The sequence below is a fragment of the Polypterus senegalus genome, chromosome 1 (genome assembly GCF_016835505.1).
Source record: "Polypterus senegalus isolate Bchr_013 chromosome 1, ASM1683550v1, whole genome shotgun sequence".
NCBI classification, from domain to species: Eukaryota; Metazoa; Chordata; class Cladistia; order Polypteriformes; family Polypteridae; genus Polypterus; species Polypterus senegalus.
The window spans coordinates 278,966,524-278,988,964 of NC_053154.1; the positions used below are offsets into that span (position 1 = coordinate 278,966,524).

Sequence of the window (22,441 nt, forward strand, 5' to 3'; positions counted from 1 at the left end):
GGCATATCCATGGAGGGACGCCCAGACCTCTACAGGCTAGACAGCGGCACTTTGACTGCCTTTAGGCATCAGGATGAAATCCTTGGACCCATCACCAGAACCTATGCTGGTGCGGTGGACCCTGGGCTTGTCCTGGTGAACGATAATGCACCTCCTGTGGTGAAAATATGCAGGCAGTTCCTGGAGGATGAAGGAATTGATACCACTGACTGGCCCCCATGCTTGCCTGACCTAAATCCAACAGAACACAACTCTGGGACATTATGTTTCGGTCCATCCGACGTTGTCAGGTTGCTCCTCAGACTGTCCAGGAGCTTAGTGATGCCCTGGTCCAGATCTGGGTGGAGATCCCAGAGGATACTATTCATTATCTCATTAGGAGCATCCCCCCCCCAGCCCCCCGACTTGTCAGGAATGCAATCAAGCATGTGGGGGCCATAAAAACTACTGAGTAAGATTTTGAGTTGCTGCAATTAATTTTTGGCAAAATGGACTAACCTGATGCATCATTTTTTCACTTTGCTCTTCGGGGTGTATTTGAATTCAGCCCTCTGTAGATTGATAATTTTCACTCCCATCAAATGATGTAGCATCCTTTCGTTCCCAACACATTACCCAGTCTATATCAGTATAGATATCCAGCATGATTTTTTCCCCCATTGAGATCTGATGTGTTTTCAAAGTGTTCCTTTAATTGTTTTGAGCAGTTATATATATATATGTATAAAAAAATCTTGAATCAAGACTTAATCATGTGCACATCACACCCTACTTACAAACAATTTCTCGCAGAGACACTTTAACGTCCCACGAGACAAGGAAGTGAGGCAAAAGGACAAATGCTGTAGAGGCTTTTAAGTTATCGACGTGCAGCGCAATATGCAGATCATGCAGCACGGCAGCAGCAGTTGCTGTACAGGTTTTTAAATGATCAACGCACAGCGTGACATGCACATCACGCAGCTCGGTAGCAGCAAACATGCAGCAAGCCAGCAGCTGATCCGTCCGCATCTCCTTAGCGTGCATTCAGCCCCCACCCCCCCTTCAAAACGAAAGCAGCAGAGACGCAAAGTGGCTAGCGTGAAGCGCACCCCCGGTGTTGGGGTTGTGGGGTGGGCAAGCAATGCAAGTAGGGGGCACTGCCCCCTAGTATATATATACATTTATATATATATATATATATATTGTGGACAATTCGGAAGCGGACACAAACAGGCCGACACAGACTGTCCGAAAACACACGTGTTATATTTACAACTCCCACCACAGTGCACAAAATAACAATAATTAAGGTCCTTTTTGCTCTCTCTTCTGCCACCCACAACTTCTCCCTCATAAGCTCTGTCCTCTTCCACCCGACTCCAGCTCCCGAGTGAAGAGAGGAGGCCTCTTTTATACAGCACCCAGAAGTTCTCCAGGTGCTCCCCAATTAACATCTGGTAGCACTTCTGAGTGTGGCAGAAGTGCTGCAAGCGGGTTCAGCTCCTCTTCTGGCAGCACTTTCGGGGGTGGCGGAAGTGCTGCATACCCCAGTTCCGGAGCTGCCCAGGCGTCCCCTGGTGGTGGCCACGTCTCTCCACAGGGTTGAGCTCCCCAGGTCCGTGGCCCCTATACAATCCAGGGTGGCTACCTTCTTCCATTCCAGGAAAGATACTGCCCTTCTCCCCGTTCTTCCCTTCTTGCGGCGTCCCAGTGGGGCAAGGTCCCTGGACGTCTGTCACAATATATATAGTATTGACAGACCTGGTTAGAAACCAGTAAACCTGCTTAGAAAACTCTGCCTTTAATGAGCATCTGGGATAAGGACCTTTTTTCTATTGAGACATTTTCGTGTTGGCCAACAATTTTTAAATAATTTTCAAATACATGGATTGTTTACTGCCACACTCTCCATTCCTTATGCAAATTGCTGCCGTTTTCTTTTCACAGCATAAGAAAAAAGCAATACAAAGTGGAGTGGTATAAAAATGGATTGACTCAAAAGTTTAAGAACAGATATGGGATCTTTTATTGCTTGTGCACCATGTCATATTCCTAGTGCCATATATACAATATGCCTAATGGATCCTGCAATCTGTATTCAAATCCTTTGCCTGGTTGTAGTCTATGTGGAATGTGCATGTTCTCCCTACTTCTGTGTGGGTATCTGCAGATATTCTGGTGTTCTTCTTCATTTTTAAGATAAGCAGGTTAGGTTAACTGGGACCTTTAAATTGTCCCCATTGTGTGGGTGCCCATGTATGAGTGACCTGAAAAGAAATGGCACTGGATTAAGGAGGTTTGTTATAAGTTATGTTTATAAAAGTTCTATATATTTTAAAGCATACATGTTAAAAGGGAGCTGCACGTTTAAAAGACGTCAGACAAATCAAACAAAGCATACCAATATGGCTTGGCATGTCCTATTCAATTCAGGTCTCCAAGACTTCCTGTCATAATATTTATAGTTACTGTATTTATTTTAAATAGTAGTATTTTAAAAACAGACTGGAACTTAATAAAGATACAAAGTGAGAAAAGACTTTAATAATTTGGCATTCATTTTATAGTGAATTGTAATGAATATTAATACATTACTGGAATCATTTTCTTTCATATACCCTTCAACTAATAAGTCTTGACATATTTGATCAACTTTCTTAAATCAAATAGTATTCGGAAAAAAAAGTAGGATACAATAACCATTTTAAAATTCAAAAAATCTTTACTATGCCATTACCATTAGAAAATTTATTTTAAACATGCTTACCTTTTCTATTGCTGACTTCTCTATGAAAAGCTGGGCGTTATTCACAAGGCTAATAACAAAATCTGAAAAACAGAGTAAGGTCTTTTAGGTAAATACACTTTTAATTACCATAGTTTATATGACCTCCAGGACGAGACCCATGTCTGTTTTCCTGAATATTTCCACAACAATACTGGGTGAAAATGATCCATCCATCCATCCTCTTCCACTTATCCGAGGTCAGGTCGCAGGGGCAGCTTCTTGAGCAGAGATGCCCAGATTCCCCTCTCCGAACCACTTCTTCTAGCTCTTCCAGGGGAATCCCGAGGCGTTCCCATGCTATCATTATACAGTAATCCCTTGCTATATCGCGCTTTGACTTTCGCGGTTTCGCTCTATCGCGGATTTTATATGAAAGCATAACTAAATATATAACGCGGATTTTTCGCTGCTTCGCGGGTTCTGCGGACAATGTGTCTTTTTACTTCCTGTACATGCTTCCTCAGTTGGTTTGCCCAGTTGATTTCATACAAGGGACGCTATTGGCGGATGACTGAGAAGCTAACCAATCAGAGCACGCAGTTAAGTTCCTGCGTGCTGAATGAAGTGTTAACCAGGAAGTCTTGTCTCACTCATTCAGCATCAACGTGTTTCACTGTGTAAAGAGTTGTGCTCTTTTGTGTTTATCTTTGTGCATAGTCAAGCCCTTCATTATGGCTCCAAAACGATCTGCTACTGCTTCAGGGCCGTGCCCAAGTGCAAGCGGAAGATGTTAATGATTGCGAAAAGGTAAGCGTTTTGGTTTTTTGAAGGCTACGATTCTTTTTATTTAAAAAGTAGGAAAGGAATATAAGATCTACGGCCGCAGTGCCCTTTTAACCAGGGAGCAAAACAAGTTGTTAGTGGATGTAATAAGGCAGTAGTCCGGATGGAATCTGCTTTAGGGATTTGCATTGAAGACTGTCAGAAGAACAACAACGGCAGTGCTACACAATCGCCTGAAGTGGCTCCTTTAAGGGCTGTAACGCTCTCCTTTGTTGTGCAGTAAAATAAAACTCATTGTTATCGGACAAGTCATCGTGTCATTGTTGGTGAGTAACCATAATTAATTTTCTACTTACAGTGCTTAGTACATGTACGTGCGTTTAGTGTCACTGTACACACATTTACTGTATACTATTTTTCTTGTATTGTACGTATTTATTGCTGGTGGCATGTCTATCGTAATGGCTGTAACATATGTGCTATCGGAGACACTCAATATCTTTAAAATAATATTTAGGTTTTACTGTATATAAACAGTGTGTTTATATACATAATTTCAATGAATCTTACCTAATATCTAAGAGAATACAAAGGGATTATGCTGTATAACTCTGGGGAATATTTATAAACAGTGTGGGAGAGTTTATAAGGGCTTAAAATATATAAAATAACCATAGAAACATATGGTTTCTACTTCGCGGATTTTCACCTATCGCGGGGGGGTCTGGAACGCAACCCCCGCGATCGAGGAGGGATTACTGTATTACTTAGGGAGGCTGCACCTTTCCCATGTAATGAATTAGTGTAAACTTTTTTAGCTTCAGGATGATAATGTCCATTTTTTACAATAACAATGAACAAATAATACAGCTGTGAGATAGTTTATACAGTAACATAAATAATGAAGACACATTATTCACTCTATGCAATACTTACATACAGTCTTTTCTCTTCAATTAATTTCTAGAAAAACTAACAAAGGCTAAAGCCACAATCACAAAAGCAAAATTCTAACACCCAAAACAAGCCAAATTAAATGGCTTAATGACAACTAGACTGACACATAAAGAAAAGAGAGTTGAAGAACACAGTTTCAGAAAGAACACCATTACAATGACAAGTTTATATAGCCTTTAAGTACTACAAATGCCTTGTTATTATTTAAAATTATTATAAATAATAAACACAGAACAGTGCTGAATTAATTAAAAAACACAAAATCACCCAATGTACAAAACAAAAAACAGGGTGAAACCCTTGTGAAGCCATAACAATTACTTACTTAAGATATATGTAATGTAATGCCAAAATGTTTGTTCTGATCTGAACAGAATTTGATTTAAAAATACATGGATGAACGGAATACTTTATTTTGTACTGCTTAAAGGCCTGAGGTTTTTAAACCCTACCGCCTCTCATCAAATTAACAAAATTACTTTGTTCTAACGGTGGAATGGGGACGTATAGGAGATAATGCAGAGGAAGACGATGGCAAAGAAGAAGTGGGATAGTCAGAGAGATGCAGAAAGTAGACAAGAGTACAAGGAGATAAGGCACAAGATGAAGAGAGAGGTGGCGAAGGCTAAAGAAAAGGCACATGATGGGTTGTATGAGAGGTTGGATACTAAGGAGGGAGAAAAGGACCTGTACTGATTGGCTAGACAGAGGGACCAAGCTGGAAAAGATGTGCGTCAGGTTAGGGTAATAAAGGATAAACATGGAAACGTACTCAAAAGCGAGGAGAGTGTGTTGAGCAGATGGAAACAGTAGTAACTACAGGGGGATAAAATTATTGAGCCACAGCATGAAGTTATGGGAAAGAGTAGTGGAAGCTAGGTTAAGAAGTGAGGTGATGATTAGTGAGTAGCACGATGGTTTCATGCCAAGAAAGAGCACCACAGATGTGATGTTTGCTCCGAGGGTGTTGATGAAGAAGTATAGAGAAGGACAGAAGGAGTTGCATTGCATTACCTCAAGAGGAGTTATTGTATGAGGAAGTTGGGAGTGGCAGAGAAGTATGTAAGAGTTGTACAGGATATGTACGAGGGAAGTGTGATAGTGGTGAGGTCTGCAGCTGGAGTGACGGATACATTCAAGTTGGAGGTGGGATTACATCAGGGATCGGCTCTGAGCCCTTTCTTATTTGCAATGGTGATGGAACAGGTTGACAGACGAGATTACATAGGAGTCCCCGTGGACTATGATGTTTGCTGATGACACTGTGATCTGTAGCAATAGTAGGGAGCAGGTTGAGGAGAGTCTGGAGAGGTGGAGATATGCTCTAGAGAGGAGAGGAATGAAGATCAGTAGGAACAAGACAGAATACATGTGTGTAAATGAGAGGGAGGTCAGTGGAATGGTGAGGATGCAAGGAGTACAGTTGGTGAAGGTGGATGAGTTTAAATACTTCGGATCAACAGTACAGAGTAATGGGGATTGTGGAAGAGAGGTGAAAAAGAGAGTGCAGGCAGGGTGGAATGGGTGGAGAAGAGTGTCAGGAGTAATTTGTGACAAGACGGATATCAGCAGGTCTACAGGACGGCAGTGAGACCAGCTATGTTATATGGGTTGGAGACCAGAAAGCAGGAGACACAGCTGGAGGTAGCAGAGTTAAAGATGCTAAGATTTGCATTGGGTGTGACAAGGATGGACAGGATTAGAAATAAGTACATTAGAAGGTCAGCTCAAGTTGGGCGTTTGGGAGACAAAGTCAGAGAGGTGAGATTGCGCTGGCTTGGACATGTGCAGAGGAGAGATACTGAGTATATTGGGAGAAGAATGTTAAGGATAGAGCTGCCAGGGAAGATGAAAAGAGGAAGGCCTAAGAGAAGGTTTATGGATGTGGTGAGAGAGGACATGCATGTGATGGGTGTAACAGAACAAGAGGCAGAGGACATAAAGATATGGAAGAAGATCATCCGCTGTTGCGACCCCTAACGGAAGCAGCCGAATGAAGATCATCAGAATGATTTGAAACCACTGAAATTTGTGGAGCTGCTGAGGGGCAGCAAAGTGCACGGAGGACCTATATCATCTGAAGGTGAATCCTGTCTCCTGTGACATCCACCCCAGAGACCTGGAGTGCCTAGCAAAGGATCACATGAATCCTTGAGGGTGGGTGCAAAACCCTTGAGAACAAAACCGCAGAACTTGAGGAAAAGCAGAGGCAAAGAAGAAAGTATTGCTAATATAGCAGATGGAACAGTAACCAGAACCCTCAATGCCCTAGGAAGTTTCACTCAGATCTTGGATTTCACAGATCAGGGGAAAATAATATAAAAATTTGAAAAGGACTGTTAGTCCACGTCTCAAATCAAGAAAGGCCAACAATGTACAATTTTGGAACAGATGGTTTAGCTTTAAAAAATGTTGCTATTAAGGGCATACTTACCCCATGTACTTTGTAGTGGTGGCTGAAAAACAATACTCTCATGTTTTCATGTAGAATGGAGAGAAAAACATTTATGATATAATATAAGGGAGTGGTTTACAGTGCTGTACAACAGCAAACGTGAAAAATGTCCATTTTACATAATCCCCATGTCGGTTGTCCAGTCACTTACTTAAAATGTGCAAAACGATTACTTTCTATACTAAAACATTGTTAAATAGTTCTGGAATTATCAGCCTGCAATTAACCACTACCCACTGGTTGAGAAGCACTTATCTTACAGCATGCTCAAACTTTTTCACAGCCCCGAACCACTTCTGAATGATAATGAAATTATTTTCAAAGATTTCATAGGAGGTTGATAAACTTACCTGTAGGAAATTTATTAGGTTGGACCAAGGCAAGAAAAGAATGGGTCATCTGGGTAAGGACTACATTATCTGCACTTGGACTTGAGATGTATTTTGACTCATTAAAACCCATCAAGTTTAAGGAATCACTGGAACAACTGTTAGCAGCATCACCAAGACAAGAAAAAAACAGGAGAACTGCCGTAATTGGGATACTCCAATCCATCATCTTAATATGATGCTATATGATTTGAGTGTTGAACAGGTTTTCACAGTAAAGCATCCAAGCAGAAATTTCAAAGACCTTCATTAAAGCTGCCCTCTTTTTGAATTAATTCTGAAAAAGATCAAAACACAAAGATAAATGAAAGTTTATATAATGTATAAACTCTATCCAAATAAGAACGAAGAAAGTCAAAGTTGTTTGATAATAGATAAGATAATGTCAGTTGTTTAACAAAACGTGAACATAAGCAAAAATTAAGTGTAAATATTAAAAAAGTAAGCCAGGAATAGTTTATCCAAAATGTTCTTCATTATCTAAAGTCACAGAACATTACAGCATAGCATAACATTACCAAATCCACTTAGTCCAATTGATAGATGTATGGGGGCCACCACTGAGAGTAAGGCAGGAAGCAAGCTGCTACTCAAGCAAACACAAACACTAAAACAGAGCCAATTTAGAAATGTCCATTAACCTTTAATGCATATGTCTTTGGTGATTTTGCATTTTAACATCTTATATTATTTTCTTTTTTTATGATCACCGCCATTTTAAGACTTTTTTTTCTGATGGTAGCTATGTTGTTCCTAGGTCCGGTCAACGAGAGGCGTGTGCCACATGACATCACCAAGTCAAAGATGTAAATGCCAGTGTTGTACACTTTCTGGTTGTCTAAGGCTTCAACCTTAAGGCCATATTTGGAAATTTAAAAATTCCAAAATGTACGGTTGTATCAGAAATCAAAAGCATTGAAAAAAGGACAAAAATAACAAAAAGAACAATTTCATTGTTTGGTTTAAGAGGCGTATGGCTTCATATTTGACAAAATATTACATTTAGCCTTAGAGGTTTGGACATTTAAGGATGGGTATAGGATATGATGACAACTTTTTAAGTGCTAGTTTACAGGAAATGTTAAATGTTGTTGAGGCTCCATTCACAAAAAAAACACGGGTTAGGTTGATTGATTGCAATCCAATTGGTGGTGGAATTTTTGAAGGTATCACCCCAGTGATTAATGTACAAATAAGAGCAGACCCTGTACTGTAAATTATATTGTTTTAAAGGAGTAATATCACCAGACCATACAGTGTAATTAAAAAGACATATTGCCAATGGACTATTATAAAGTTATCAATAAATTGACATCATTGATTTATTGCTTTTTCCTTCCCTTCCTAAAGACAAATTAAATCCCTTATCCAGACCAAACAGCAAGATTATAAAATCTTGTATACCGAAAAATCTAGAGACAGATTAAGCTCTGTCTAACAATTCGATCATGACGCCTTTTTTCTTTGTCGAGAAGAAAGACAGGGATCTTGGCCATAAGTACTAGTTGAATAAAGTAAACATAAAAAATAACTGTCCAATTCCCATTATCTCTTTTCTGCCTAATCAGGTTATGGGATTCAACTATATTTACAAAGTTAAATTGACAACTTGCTGTGCTACGAATCTAGGATTCAGCATTAATGATGGATCCTGCTAAAATTAGAGACAATTTAAACTGGAATCCATGGAAACACATGAGGAATATGAAAGGCATAGGAGGCACAATCAGCGAGTTACCTTCAAGGGTGGGAAGTTAAAAAGCAGACAAGTGGCGAGAAAGGCACTTCGAAAATTTTGACTGAGTTTGAGAAGCAGGCTTTATAAGAATGTGCTTGAGAGTGGGATAGGCAGTGAAGACACATTTAGATACACATGGATACAGAAGAAAAACACTGAAATATATGTAAGATTAAGAGATTGGAAATATTTTTAAATTATTCATGTCAATGAATTCACATTGGCAACATTATTGCTTGATTCAAGCAATGGTTCATTTTCAGTTTGTTCCCAGCTTTGCAGTTTTTTGCTTGCACATCATTGTGTTATTGGTTGAAGGTGCAGCCCTACTCATTCATGTAAATAGGTTACCATAAAGTAGATGAAGGTATATAAATATTCATGATTTTCAGGTCCTTACATGACACCCCATGTCTGACTCAGGCTTAACTGTAATAATATAGATTCCGCATCCAAGTCAAACTCAAGAGTTAATGCCAAGGGAGTTAAGGAATTGATTTGCTTTGATGGTTTCTCATCTCTAATTGTTTCTAACAGAGGTCCTCAATTTGTGTCATGCTTTTGTAAAAAGATGGGTTGTTTACCCAGAAAAGTAAAAGTTTTTTTCGTCTACAAATGATTTCACCCAGAAGCCAACAACCAAACAGGAAGACCTTGAAGAGTTTTTATGATGTACCACTGAGTCTCGTCACTCTATTTTGTCAAGTGTTTTGCTTAAAATGGAATTTGTGTGTAATGTACTTTACCAAACCACCTTAAAAGGTCCCATTTGAATGTCTCTATTCATATTAACTAGTGATTCTCCAGTTGATAAGCAGCCAATTTAAAATGGCACATTTTCACTTCAAATGACATAATCATTTTTCAATAAATTGTCTGATTTCAAAAAATTATTTTTAATCTGGTTCTCTAAGTTGTATTGCAATCTAGTTGTAGTGCTAAGACTTAAGACTACCGTATATACTCATGGATAAGTTCTTCCGCAGATAAGTTGATTCTTGATTTTATTGCATAATTTGTGGTATTTTATAATGTCGGTCATATAAGTTGAATAGTGAAAACTCACGCTATTGGTCTAAGAGATTATGATATGCTAACTACAACCTGAGAGAGTAACCATGGAGCACATTGCCTTTTTCTACTATGTAAGTGCTTCAATGCGCACTATCAGCGCATGCATCTAACCTCTCTCTCTCTCTATTGTGCCTACATGATCACACAGTAATACCCAAACTATTCAAAGCAACGTTTGCACTGATTTGTGTTTTTTGTATCTCACACCCTCATACACCTTTATTGTAAGAGCATCCCTAAGAATAAAATATGAAGCTGGCTTTAAATTAAACTCCATTGAAGTAGCGAAAGACATTGGTAACTGTGCTGCTATAACTAAATTCAATGCGTCTGAGAAACTGATTTAAGATTGGAGGAGGCAAGAAGATGTAAAAATAAAATTTAAGTGTCGCATTTTTAAACGGGCGTATAATTCGGGAACTGATTTTATGATCAATTTTTCAGGTTTCAAGACCCAACTTAAACATGAGTATATATGGTAAGTATTATGGTAGCTGAGGAAGTGTGTTGGTTTTCTGACAGAACCTCCTGTAAACAGAGAATTGCCAGGCAGACTTTGGAAGACAGAGAAGACCAGAGTATTTATTTTTCATTAAAGAAAATAGACTAATACACAGGAGCAGAGAGATTTTTTCAACTAAATTATTTAATTTCCAAATCAATGTCTAAAAGTGATATTGAAACACAAAAAAAATCATATATATCTGTTTTCTGTTTTTTTTTTCTTTTTTAACTAAATGGTACAGTTAAAACAGCAGAGAAAACATCTTAGTTGGAAAAGCTGCTCACGTGTGTTCAGTCGAAATATTAATGCAAAGGATGTAACAAGTGGTGCTATTCTTACAAATAAGCTTTTACAAAGAAAGGCTGCAACATTATGTCAGTTGCTAAGAACTTGCTAATATACAGGTAAAATTCCGTTACAATGAACTTCCAAGGACCTAAAAAATATTTTGTTGTAATGAGATTCTGTATTTGTTGTTATAGTGCTTTCTTTAACTTGTGTCCAGGTATCTGCAATCATTTCAATAGCTTCTTTCACACTAATTTCAATCTTCTCCTGTCTACTAGTTATGCTGACAAGATTTTTTCTCAGCATTTCCTTGCAATAATACACTTTTCAAGGTGCGAATGATGCCCAAACCCAATGGCTGAAGCACTGCTGTGCAATTGAGTGGGAGAAATTCAATGCGAACATTATTTAAATGTGGAAGCATGTTGTGGGCAGCACAGTTATCAATCAGAAGCCGAATCATCCTTTTCTTCTTCTTCATATTGCGAGGTTTCTGAACTCTTTTGGGACCCCCGAACGGGAACGTCATGCTGAAGTGCATCCCAAAGCATGATTGCCGCAACTGTGTAAGATTTTTTGTTCATTGCCGGGGCAGGGCAACAGCAGGCTCACAGCGGTGCAGTGAAGTGCCACAGAAACAAATTCTAAAAGATCGGGGTCGTCCTATAAGTCCCTGTCTTACACACCAAAACACAAGGCTGAGTCTCAGCACTTCAGCAAAACCAGCTTTATTCAGCTTGAAACAGGAACAGCACAGTTATTTATTTAGCGTGATCTCCTATACATGGACACAGCAGTCAGGCAGGGTCGTGGCCAGGGGCCTCATGTATAACGCCGTGCGTAGAATTCCCACTATAACATGACGTAAGCACAAAGCCGAAATGTGCTTACACACAGAAAAATCCAGATGCAGGAATCTGTGCGTACTCCAACTTCTGCATTCTTCCACTCCATAAATCCCGGTCAGCGTGAAAAGTAACACTTGTGCACGCGCCTTGTCACGCCCCAACTCCTCCCAGAATCATGCCTCTTTGAATATGCAAATCAATATAAATCACCCATAAGCTCAGCTTTCTGTGAAAAGAAAATGGGAAAAGCACGGGGGAAAATATAAGAACTTCAGCGAATACCAAATGGAGGCAAAGGAAAAACATATTATTTGTTTATTTAAACCGTGGTATAATCAACAAAAGGAAGTTGATCAAGTGACATAGCATGTTGGAGAAACTTGAAAGCTCACTTTCACAAAGTCGCACAGTGCCAGAAATAAAAAAGAAGTTGTCACATATCCAAGTCGCCATGAAAAGGCGAGTCGTAGCCCACTGTCTGAGTGTCATATGAAAGCTTATTAGGGTACAGAGAAAAAAAAAGGCAAAAAGTGGGAAAAAGCATGAAATGTCAACTTCAATCTCGAAATTTCCACTTTAATCATGTAGTTTATTTTGTCATTAAAGTAGAACATCATAAACTTCATCTTAAAATCATTTAATTAACCAGTTTCTCAAATCACATCGTAATTAAAGTAGCACGTTAAATGCTTTGTTTTGCATGCGATCTTCTATGTGCTCTACAGTATGTGTGTGAATCACTACTCGCCTCTTAAACCGGCTCTCTTCCTCCGACTGGACACAGAATCCATTACATTCGTGATATTACAGCTCTCTGAATAACTAAAATACTGAGATGTATACATGATATCATTTTCATGATGATAGGAGCTAAAGCACGATATTAAACATGGGTTTCATGGCACAGTGATTGTGCGCGACCTTCATTGAAATTATTTATTGCAGCAGTACTCGGGGGCGGCTCTAGGCTTGTGGAGGCCCTGGGCAAAGAAAGAATCGGTGGCCTTAGCCGCCAATGTCAATATGGTATCTTATGTACGGTGGATGGCCACATCCATTGCGGACACTGCATAACCGCCTCGTGCTCATGACACAAGCGTTTAACTTTTGTTGAAATTTGCCGCTGCGTTTTTAGCTGTGTCGTTATTTTCTCTTTCTGTTTTATATTCAATATATATTGGTGTGGCGGCCCCTGGGATTTGGTGGCCCTGTGCAGGTGCCAGTACTGTCTCTGTTTCAAACGTACTAACTTCCAATTCCTGTCCTTCCTTTTCTTTCTCCAAGTAACTAATCGCATTAAGCCATTTTTGCATAAGCACAGTCCTTCACCAGAAATTTTAACTTAGTTACAAAGTGATCAAAAGTGTCGTTTATACCCCGCATCCTCTCATTAAACTTGTATCTCACAAATATCGTATTCGTCTTAGGCATGACAAACGTCAGTGGCAGCGTGTCTATGAACTTAATTTAAAGTTAAGCTTTACACCTTGTAGCTGCACTTATGAATATGCTTGTATGCGTCCCTCGCTTCATATTCTTTTGCTGCCTTCTCAATTGTGTAATGCATTTTTTGTTCAGCGCTCTTTGGAGCTCTTCCTTGTTCTCTACTTACTGCATTCACAGTCAGTTCACGTGAGTCGCTCTCTTGTGTGATCTTGCGATGTTCACAGCTTTATTTAATGTTAGCTAAGACCTGGTACTCAGTTACAAAGTTAACAAAAGTGTCGTTTATACCCCGCGTCCTCTCATTAAACTTGTATCTCGCGAATATTGTATTCGTCTTAGGCATGACAAACGCCAGCGGCAACATATCTATGAACTTCATTTTAAATTAAGCTTTACACCTTGTAGCTGCACTTATGAATATGCTTGTATGCGTCCCTCGCTTCATATTCTTTTGCTGCCTTCTCAATTGTGTAATGCGTTTTTTGTTTAGCGCTCTTTGGAGCTCTTCCTTGTTCTCTACGTACTGCGTTCACAGTCAGTTCACGTGAGCCGCTCTCTTGTGTGATCTTGCGATGTCCACGGCTTTATTTAATGTTAGCTAAGACCTGCCGCTTAAAAGTTTCTCTCGCACTTTCTCTGAGTTTGTGCCAAACACTAGACCATCTCATCTTCATTTGCATAAGCACAGTCCTTCACCCGCGAATATTTACCTTATATGGGCAGGCACTCAATTACGTCGGAGGCGTGATAATGCAGGACGCAACTCCGCCTCACATGGCGAACGAGCTGCAGGCTATGGCCGTATATATGGTCAAAAGTAGGTTCCAGTTATGACTGTTACGCGTAGAATTTCGAAATGAAACCTGCCTAACTTTTGTAAGTAAGTTGTAAGGAATGAGCCTGCCAAATTTCAGCCTTCCACCTACACAGGAAGTTAGAGAATTAGTGATGAGTCAGTGAGTGAGGGCTTTGCCTTTTATTAGTATAGATATATAATGGCATGGCCGCCCCTGCAGTCCTTGCTTTTCTTTCTCCAAGTAACCAATCGCCACAGAATCAGCTCTGTAATAGACGTTAAGCCATCTGTAAGCTTAGTGCGCCGAATCTTCAAAACGTTTAAGGAACATTGAAATATCTTTGTAGTACATGTTTAATTATTCTATCCTTCACGACAGTCCCAGTGAAGAATACAGATTATTTAAATGAAGTTAGTTTTATCTGTATAATATAATAAACATATTTTGCTGTATTTTATCTTAAAAATGATATCGTCATCATATATAAATATGCGCTTTATAAAGTGGCTCAGGTTGTGTAATATTATAACTGTAGTGCAAGTTTACAGTAGGGTGATTGAACTTATAAGTACAAATAAGTCTACAAGGAGCAATTGATTAAGTGCATTTAGAGTTCTTGTGATGAAACTGTTTCTGAACCGCGAGGTCCGTAGAGGAAAGGCTTTAAAAAGTTTTGCCGTGGCTGAGCGTGTGTTTGATAGTGTATACCGATAATTCTCTTTCCGATCAGCTGCTGCTGTGATTCTCCACTCAAATACAGTGATATAAATACTCCGAGTGGTGCAGTGAGAGTAATATGGAAAAAGATGATCCGCTGTGGCAACTCCTAATGGGAGCAGCTGATAGAAGAAGAAGAAGGTGCAGTGAGAGTAACAACGCTAAAGCAGTTATGGTATTTGGAATACTATGGCTATTCCCTGGACCATTATATTGTTACAAGTTAATTACAATCAGATGCATTACACTAATAAACAATATGCGGTTAGTTTCAACTGCATTTCAAGGTCTTTTGGGCACTTCATTGTAATGAAAGTATCTGCTGAATGTACTTCGTAGTAACAAGATTTCTACGGACTTGTGTCATATGAGGAAACTGTCGGGACCATAAAAATACTTTGTATGTTGAAATATCCAAATAAATCATGAATCATCAATACATTTTTAGTGAGAAGTCAAGCAAAATGACACCTTATATTGGCTAACTAAAAAGATTACAATATGCAAGATTACAATTACAGATGCTTACATCTCGGCTGAAGAAGGGGTCTGAATTGCCTTGAAGGAGGAAACCCACGCAGACACGGGGAGAACATGCAAACTCCATGAAGAGAGGACCCAGGAAGCGAACCTGGGTCTCCTAACTGCGAGGCAGCAGCGCTACCCACTGCGACACCGTGCCACCCACAGCTAATTACATACAGTATATATACAGTATATATACTCAGCAAAAAAAGAAACGTCCTCTGACTTTCAACTGTTTTTACTTTCAGTAAACTTAATGTGTAAATATTTGTATGAACACTAAAAGAGTCAACACCATAAGACATAAACTAAAAATGTTTCACAATGTGTCCCTGAATGAAGGGAGGCTCAAAATCAAAAGTACCAGTCAGTATCTGGTGTGGCCACCAGCTGCTTGAAGTACTGCAGTGCATCTCCTCCTCATGGACTGCACCAGATTTGTCAGTTCTTGCTGTGAGATGTTACCCCACTCTTCCACCAAGGCACCTGCAAGTTCCTGGACATTTCTGGGGGGAATGGCCCTAGCCCTCACTCTGCGATCCAACAGGTCCCAGACGTGCTCAATGGGATTGAGATCCGGGCTCTTCCATTGCGAGGATGATCAGCTGTCCTTCCTGTCTCCCTGTAGCGCTGTCTTAGGCGTCTCACAGTGCGGACATGGCAATTTATTGCCCTAGCCACATCAGCAGTCCTCATGCACGGACTGCTTAATGCACGTTCACGCAGATGAGCAGGGACCCTGGGCATCTTTCTTTGGGTGTTTTTCACAGTCGGTAGACAAGTCTCTTTAGTGTCCTGCGTTTTTAGAACTGTGACCTTAAATGCCTACTTTCTGTAAGCTGTTAAGGTTTTAACGACCATTCCACAGGTGCATGTTAATTAATTGATTATGATTAATTGAACATGCATGGCAAACATTGTTTAAACCCTTTACAATGAAGATCTGTAAAGTTATTTGGATTTTTAAAACATTATTGTTGAAATACACAGTCCTGAAAAAGGAATGTTTCTTTTTTTGCTGAGTATATATATATATATATATTTTATATATATATATTATATATATATATATATATTATATATATATAAGTTCTTTTTATGTAGAAAAATAGAATCACTTGGCCAAACAAATCTCATTACTTTTCAAGGTCATCCCCCTTGACTTCAACACAGTTGGTCCATTTTGCATCCAGTGATTTAATACCTTTAGAATTGGACCTCCAGCCAACCCATTACTTGCCCTCTAGAGATCTTTATCATTGAGAAATCCATGTAGGAATATATTTCAGGTTTGGATTGTTAGCCTCTAAGAAACCAAATTCCTTGACAGCAGGCTTTGATTTTTCAAATTTGTTGGACAGTGCATTATTGTGAAGCTGCAACATTCCTGCTGATAGTTTCCCACAACATTTCTGTTTATTGGCCTCATCTAATAACTACTGTACATTGTGGAAGGGCAGGTTTCTTCTGTGATGGCTGACTTGTGTGGCATGAACTGCAACAACAGAACACCCTTTGTAACCTGAACCTGTGTTTCATCCCCAGTAACGATCAGGGAGAATAAAGTCTGTGGCATTTTCTCTAAAACATTCCAAGTTCTCATGACTGAATTCCTGATGACATGCTTTGTGATCTAGTATCAGTATTTTGGGAACCCAGAATACAATTGGTAGTTGTGGAAAGTGTGCCAGCAGAAATGCCTAATTTATGGGCTGTAACATTAACCTTAACATGACAATCTTCCATGATCATGACCTCAACTTTTTGGCACATTTCCTGTGAAAATGACTCCACAGGACATCCTGTGTGGTGGTCATCTTAAATCGACTTCTGGACCCGTTTAAAAAGCCTGGCCCAAAACCTCATGTTATAGTACAAAGGTGCATCATTAATATACACAGCACAAACTCTCATGAGATTCCTTTGGCTAAGTTCTTACCATCTTTTATAAGGAATTTGATGTCAATTTCTTTGAAGACACACAGGTAGATGTGTCTGCCATCCTCTCTCTTGAGTGCTTGATATGAAATTACCTCAAACGGCATGTGTGGAATGCCAACCCATGTCCTGTTCTCCAGTGACAAGTTCATACTTGTAACACAAATACATGACACTCAAGTAGATACATTATTGAACATCCTTCATACAATCATAATGAATAAAATAACTTGAACATATAAAATACTAATTTTATCCATTATTTAAGTTTGATTTAATTTTTGGATATAAAACTCTATAACAGAACACAAATCAATCAAACAAATGAAAATAACACAGCAACTACATTACAGTGGAACTTCGGGTCACAACCGTAATTCGTTACAAAACTCTGGTCATAAACCGATTTGGTCGTGACCCTAAGTAATTTCCCCCATAAGATTGTATGTAATTACAATTAATCCATTCCAGACCGTATGAGCTGTATGTAAATATATATTTTTTTAAAGAATTTTAAACACAAAAATAGTTAATCATACCATAGAATGCACAGTGTAATAGTAAACTAAATATAAAAACATTGAATAACACTGAGAAAACCTTGAACAGAGAAAATTAACTTTGCAGTCTCTTTAAAAACAAGCGCTCTCTCTCTCTCTCTCTCTCGCTGCACAGGGAATGCACAGGAAGAGACTGAACACGTGCGGAAATCATCGGTGTGTACGAACCAGAAGGGAAACTGGCTTGTTCATCACCCGAGTGTGTGGTTGTGAACAGATGCAGAAGTTTGGCAAACTTTTTGGTCGTAACACGTTTTGTACGTGATCCGAGACGTTCGTGGCCCGAGGTTCCACTGTATATTGAAAACAATTCATTAAACTCAGCATCCAACACCACCCAACAAATAAAGCTAAAAGAATAGAGAACCCCATCTAAAACAGTTCTACATATAGAATAAAACAGAAATAAAAATAAAAACAATCAGCACAGACTTTGCATGTGTAGTTTAGATGTACATTCTTGCTAAGTTCTAAAATAATTTTGAACAGATCTATGAAATGGTAAATAGTTTTACAATTTGTGATAGTCTGAAACATTGCTTTCCCACTGAGTTAAAGAGGGTAGACTGGGAATATTCCAGTTGAGCAACTACGTTTTCATCTAAGTAGTCTGACATACAATATTACAATTGAGTTCTCATTTCCACACTTTTATCCAATCAATTATTACTCCAAATACTGCTGTTAAAGTTGTTAGGAATGATTTTCAGTCGGAGGCGTGACCACAGGGGGGCTGGGGTGGGCACTGCCCCCCCACAGACAAGCCGTGTCCACCCTGCGAAATGTTCTGTCTGTTCAATGAAAACTCTGAAGAAGAATAACATTTGATTTTCAAAACTGAGTTGCTTTTCAATTAGGCAGGCACCTTGTTGCTTACAGTTTACTTCGCCGCACATTTTGCACCACGTTTTGTACCTGTTGACTGCATTCTTTACTTAAAACAGCGTATACGTCCCACTCTTCTTTTATTTTCTGGTTGGTAACACCAAATGCTATGCATAGGTGGCTTACTAAAAAGCAGACATCTTCAGCCTCTGTCCCTCCGCAAGCTGCTGGCTCCACGGTTGAGCCCAGCACCGCTGCTACCAACACGGAGCACAGCGCACCCGCGTCGGGAACTGAAACTCCAAAAGATGTAGATAACCCTACATAATCCTCCAGCTCTGCACCAGTGTCAGGTACTCCAAACCTCTGCCTTCAACAAAATATACAGTCTGGCCTGCCTGACTTAAATATGGATAGCCCATCCCAGCCTATTTTAATTAATCATCCCAAGCGCGCATTCGGAAAGACACACAGATGTTTTAGTGCAAACTGGTATCAGTCTCGACCATGGCTTTAATATCCTGTTGTCCGTGATTTGCTTTGCCTGCCGCAAATTAAGTGTTTCCAATTTGGACCGTGAGTACATATTCTCCAAACACAGCTACGCTAATTGGAAAAAAGCTCAAGAGAAAGACGGTGGTGGCTTTCTAAAACACGCGTCTAGTATCCCGCACGTCAGAGCCATGTCTGCATAGCAAGAGTATCAGCACCGGGCAGAGACAGGTGAAAGCATAGTTCAACTACTAGGTTCAGCCCAGATAGAAAAGAATGGATATTATGTGAAAAGCATTGGGGAGGCCATTCAGTTTGTTGCAGTCAATGAACTGGCTCTGCGTGGTCACAAATCACGAAGGTGAGGAGGAGGGACTTTTCCTTAAGTTCTCTGATTACACAATCAAAAAAGATGCCAAACTTGCAGAAATTGTAAAATACATCCCAGACAACGCAAAATACACATCCAATGTAATTCAAAATGAAATAATTGAGACTTTTGCCAAAATGGTAGTAAAAGATATCAGGACCAAATATGAAAAAGTTGACTCTCCTGGACTTTGCATTAAAAGTGATGGTACCATGGGATCGCCGTAACATTGAGAATTTGTCTGTAGTGATTAGATTTGTCCAGAACTCCATCCCTGAAGAACACCTGATTGGCTTAATTGAACTGAATCAGCTTGATGCTGAATATATTTGTAACCAAATTCTGTCACATCTCTCTGAGCTAGGTTACAGCCCAGACAATTCAGTGTGTCAGTGTTTTGATGGTGCTTCTGTCATGTCTGGGGCAAGGGGTGGTGTCCAGGGTTTGTTACAAAACAAAGTTGGTAAGTACATTCCATATGTACACTGCTACCACCACCAGCTCCATTTAGCAGTAATAAATGCAATGGAATCAGAACCTCTTGCTAAGAAGTTCTTTGACTGGTCAAATTCATTGAACACATTTTGTCACAGACATTATGTTTCACACACATACAATACACCCACACTGAAAAGACTTCTAGAAATACGATAGACCAGTCATTATGATGTCACAAAGTCCATTGTCAACAATGAGGAAGCTATAAGGGGGCTTCTCTCAGAAATAGCAGAAGCTGACACTGCCCCTTCTGACATTTGCTTAGAGGCATGTGGTCTTTTGACCTATTTAAAAAAGCAGAATTTCTTCAATAGAGGAAAATTCCTCCTTCATGTGTTTGGTGTACTGAAACCAGCCAATGCAATTCTATAGGCACATGCAGTGGATTTGTGAAGGAGATACTGGGAGGAGCATTTCTCTCAGTGTGAAAGTAGGCCTACCAATTCACTCAAAAGGAAACAGAAAGTTAATTCACAGCTTGATGATAGTATTGTTGTGTCTACGCTTGGGCATGATGATTCTGATAAACAAATTGCTCCTAATCAGACTTTTAAAAGGGCTATGTTCTGCATTCTTGATAGAGCTATTGTGGAAATGGAGACAGGAATCTGTCAGAGAAGTGTTGAATTATTGAGGGCCACATTGCTTCTCCTGCCAAAATCAGAATTATTTCTTGATCATTCTATCCTGAAACCACTTCAGGCACTTGCAGGCACAGAGCAAACAGCACGAGCTTGCAAAATGAAACTGCTGTGGCAAAAGCAATGTTGATCAATAAACTGCCAGCTGATGCTAATCTCTCTGAAGTGTGCAAATGCATTCAGCAGTACAAAGAGGCCTTCCCTATGTTGCATTCGCTATATGTCACAGCACTCATCATTGGTGTGTCTTCAGCTGCATGCGAAAGCCCTTTCTCTACTTTGAACCACATTCTCACTCCACTCCACCGAATAATGCTGCATTCAAGGAAAATAAATTTAGTCATTCTGGCACATTAGAAGAACATCACAGAAAATCTAGACATGAATGAATTTATTTCAGAATTTGCCAAGAGTAACCGCAGACTGGTCCTGTAGATAATATCCAGGTTATACACTGGAAACTGATATCCTATAGCCTCCCTAATGACTACAATGAGCCACGTTTCTGTTCTTGCTCTCATATGTTGTATACATTTGACTTTATTGATATTTACCTTGTAGATGTAATTCTATATTTGTTCACAAAGAATACAAGTTCCATTGCCTCTGTTAATTTTATTGAATAGGTTATGATTTATGCCACAATTTTTGCTTTTATGTTATATAAAACTATGGTGCTATTATTATTTGAGCCCCCCTACAAAAATGGGGATAGATGGATATTTTTTGCCCCCCCCCAGACAAGCCAAATGCCCACCCAAACATGATGTTCTGGTCACACTTCTGTTTTTAGTCCAAGGTTAATCAAGAAATAGGACATTACCAAAACATGTGACCAAGCAATGGACTTGCTTGATAACATTGCTTACAAGTACGTTCTTGCCTTTTGTTAACTTTTACACAGTTTTAACAATATGAGTTTCTTTGTGCTGGTCCGAAGCCCTGATAAATGGGGAGGGTCACATCAGGAATGGCGTCCGGTGTAAAATATTGCCAAATCAATATGCGGACAACAATACAAATTTCCATACCGGATCGGTCGAGCCCCGAGTTAACAACGACTGATGATTATGAAGCTGGAAATTGGAGGTGTGATGATGAATGTTGTTAGTGCATATGCACCGCAAGTTGAGTGTGCAATGGGTGAGAAAGAAGATTTTTGGAGTGAGTTGGATGAAGTGATGAACAGTGTACCCAATGGACAAAAAGTGGTGATTGGAGCGGATTTCAATGGGCATGTTAGTGAAGGGAACAGTGGAGAAGAGGAGGTAATGGGAAGGTATGGTGTCAAGGAGAGGAATGAAGAAGGTCAGAGGATAGTGGATTTTGCCAAAAGGATGAACATTGCTGTGGTAAATACATATTTTAAGAAGAGGGAGGAACATAGGGTTACGTACAAGAGTGAAAGAAGATGCACAAAGGTAGAGTTGATCTGAAGGAGATTGAAGACTGCAAAGTGGTGGCAGGACAAAGTGTACAGGGTGGTCCAGATCTAATTATGCACATCCAGATCGTCTGGATGACTTTGATTTATGCGGGGATGATTCCAGTTCGTTTCAAAGACGATTCTTCATGTCGTCAGTTTGCACACTTCTTGATGGGATTTTTCAGGTGATTTTCAATGCAATAAACTTAATAAGTTATAGCGTAATGAAAACTGCATAATTAGATGTGGACCACACTATAGTTAAGCAGAATAGGATGCTGGTCTGTAGGATGATGTTGGAGATCAAGAAGAGGAAGAGTGACTGCAAGGTTGAGTTAAGGGAGGAGGTGAGACAGGCACTGGGCAACAGTGAAGAGTTCCCAGACAGCTAGGAAACTACAGCAGATGTAGCAAGGGTGACAGCAAGAAGGGTGCTTTGCTTGACATCTGGAAAGAGGA

General features: G+C 39.6%; 1 protein-coding gene across 1 annotated transcript in view; it reads right to left on the reverse strand.

Annotated features, from left to right (window-relative positions):
* The window catches only part of prom2 (prominin 2), a 152,813-nt gene that overhangs the window by 114,921 nt on the left and 15,451 nt on the right, over positions 1-22,441 (reverse strand). Inside the window, exons 2-3 of the mRNA XM_039775157.1 lie at positions 7,256-7,571; positions 2,750-2,811 (exon numbers count right to left, since the gene is read on the reverse strand). Coding sequence (XP_039631091.1) covers positions 2,750-2,811; positions 7,256-7,463 — 270 coding nt within the window. The 5' untranslated portion in view covers positions 7,464-7,571. The remainder of the gene's footprint in view (positions 1-2,749; positions 2,812-7,255; positions 7,572-22,441) is intronic.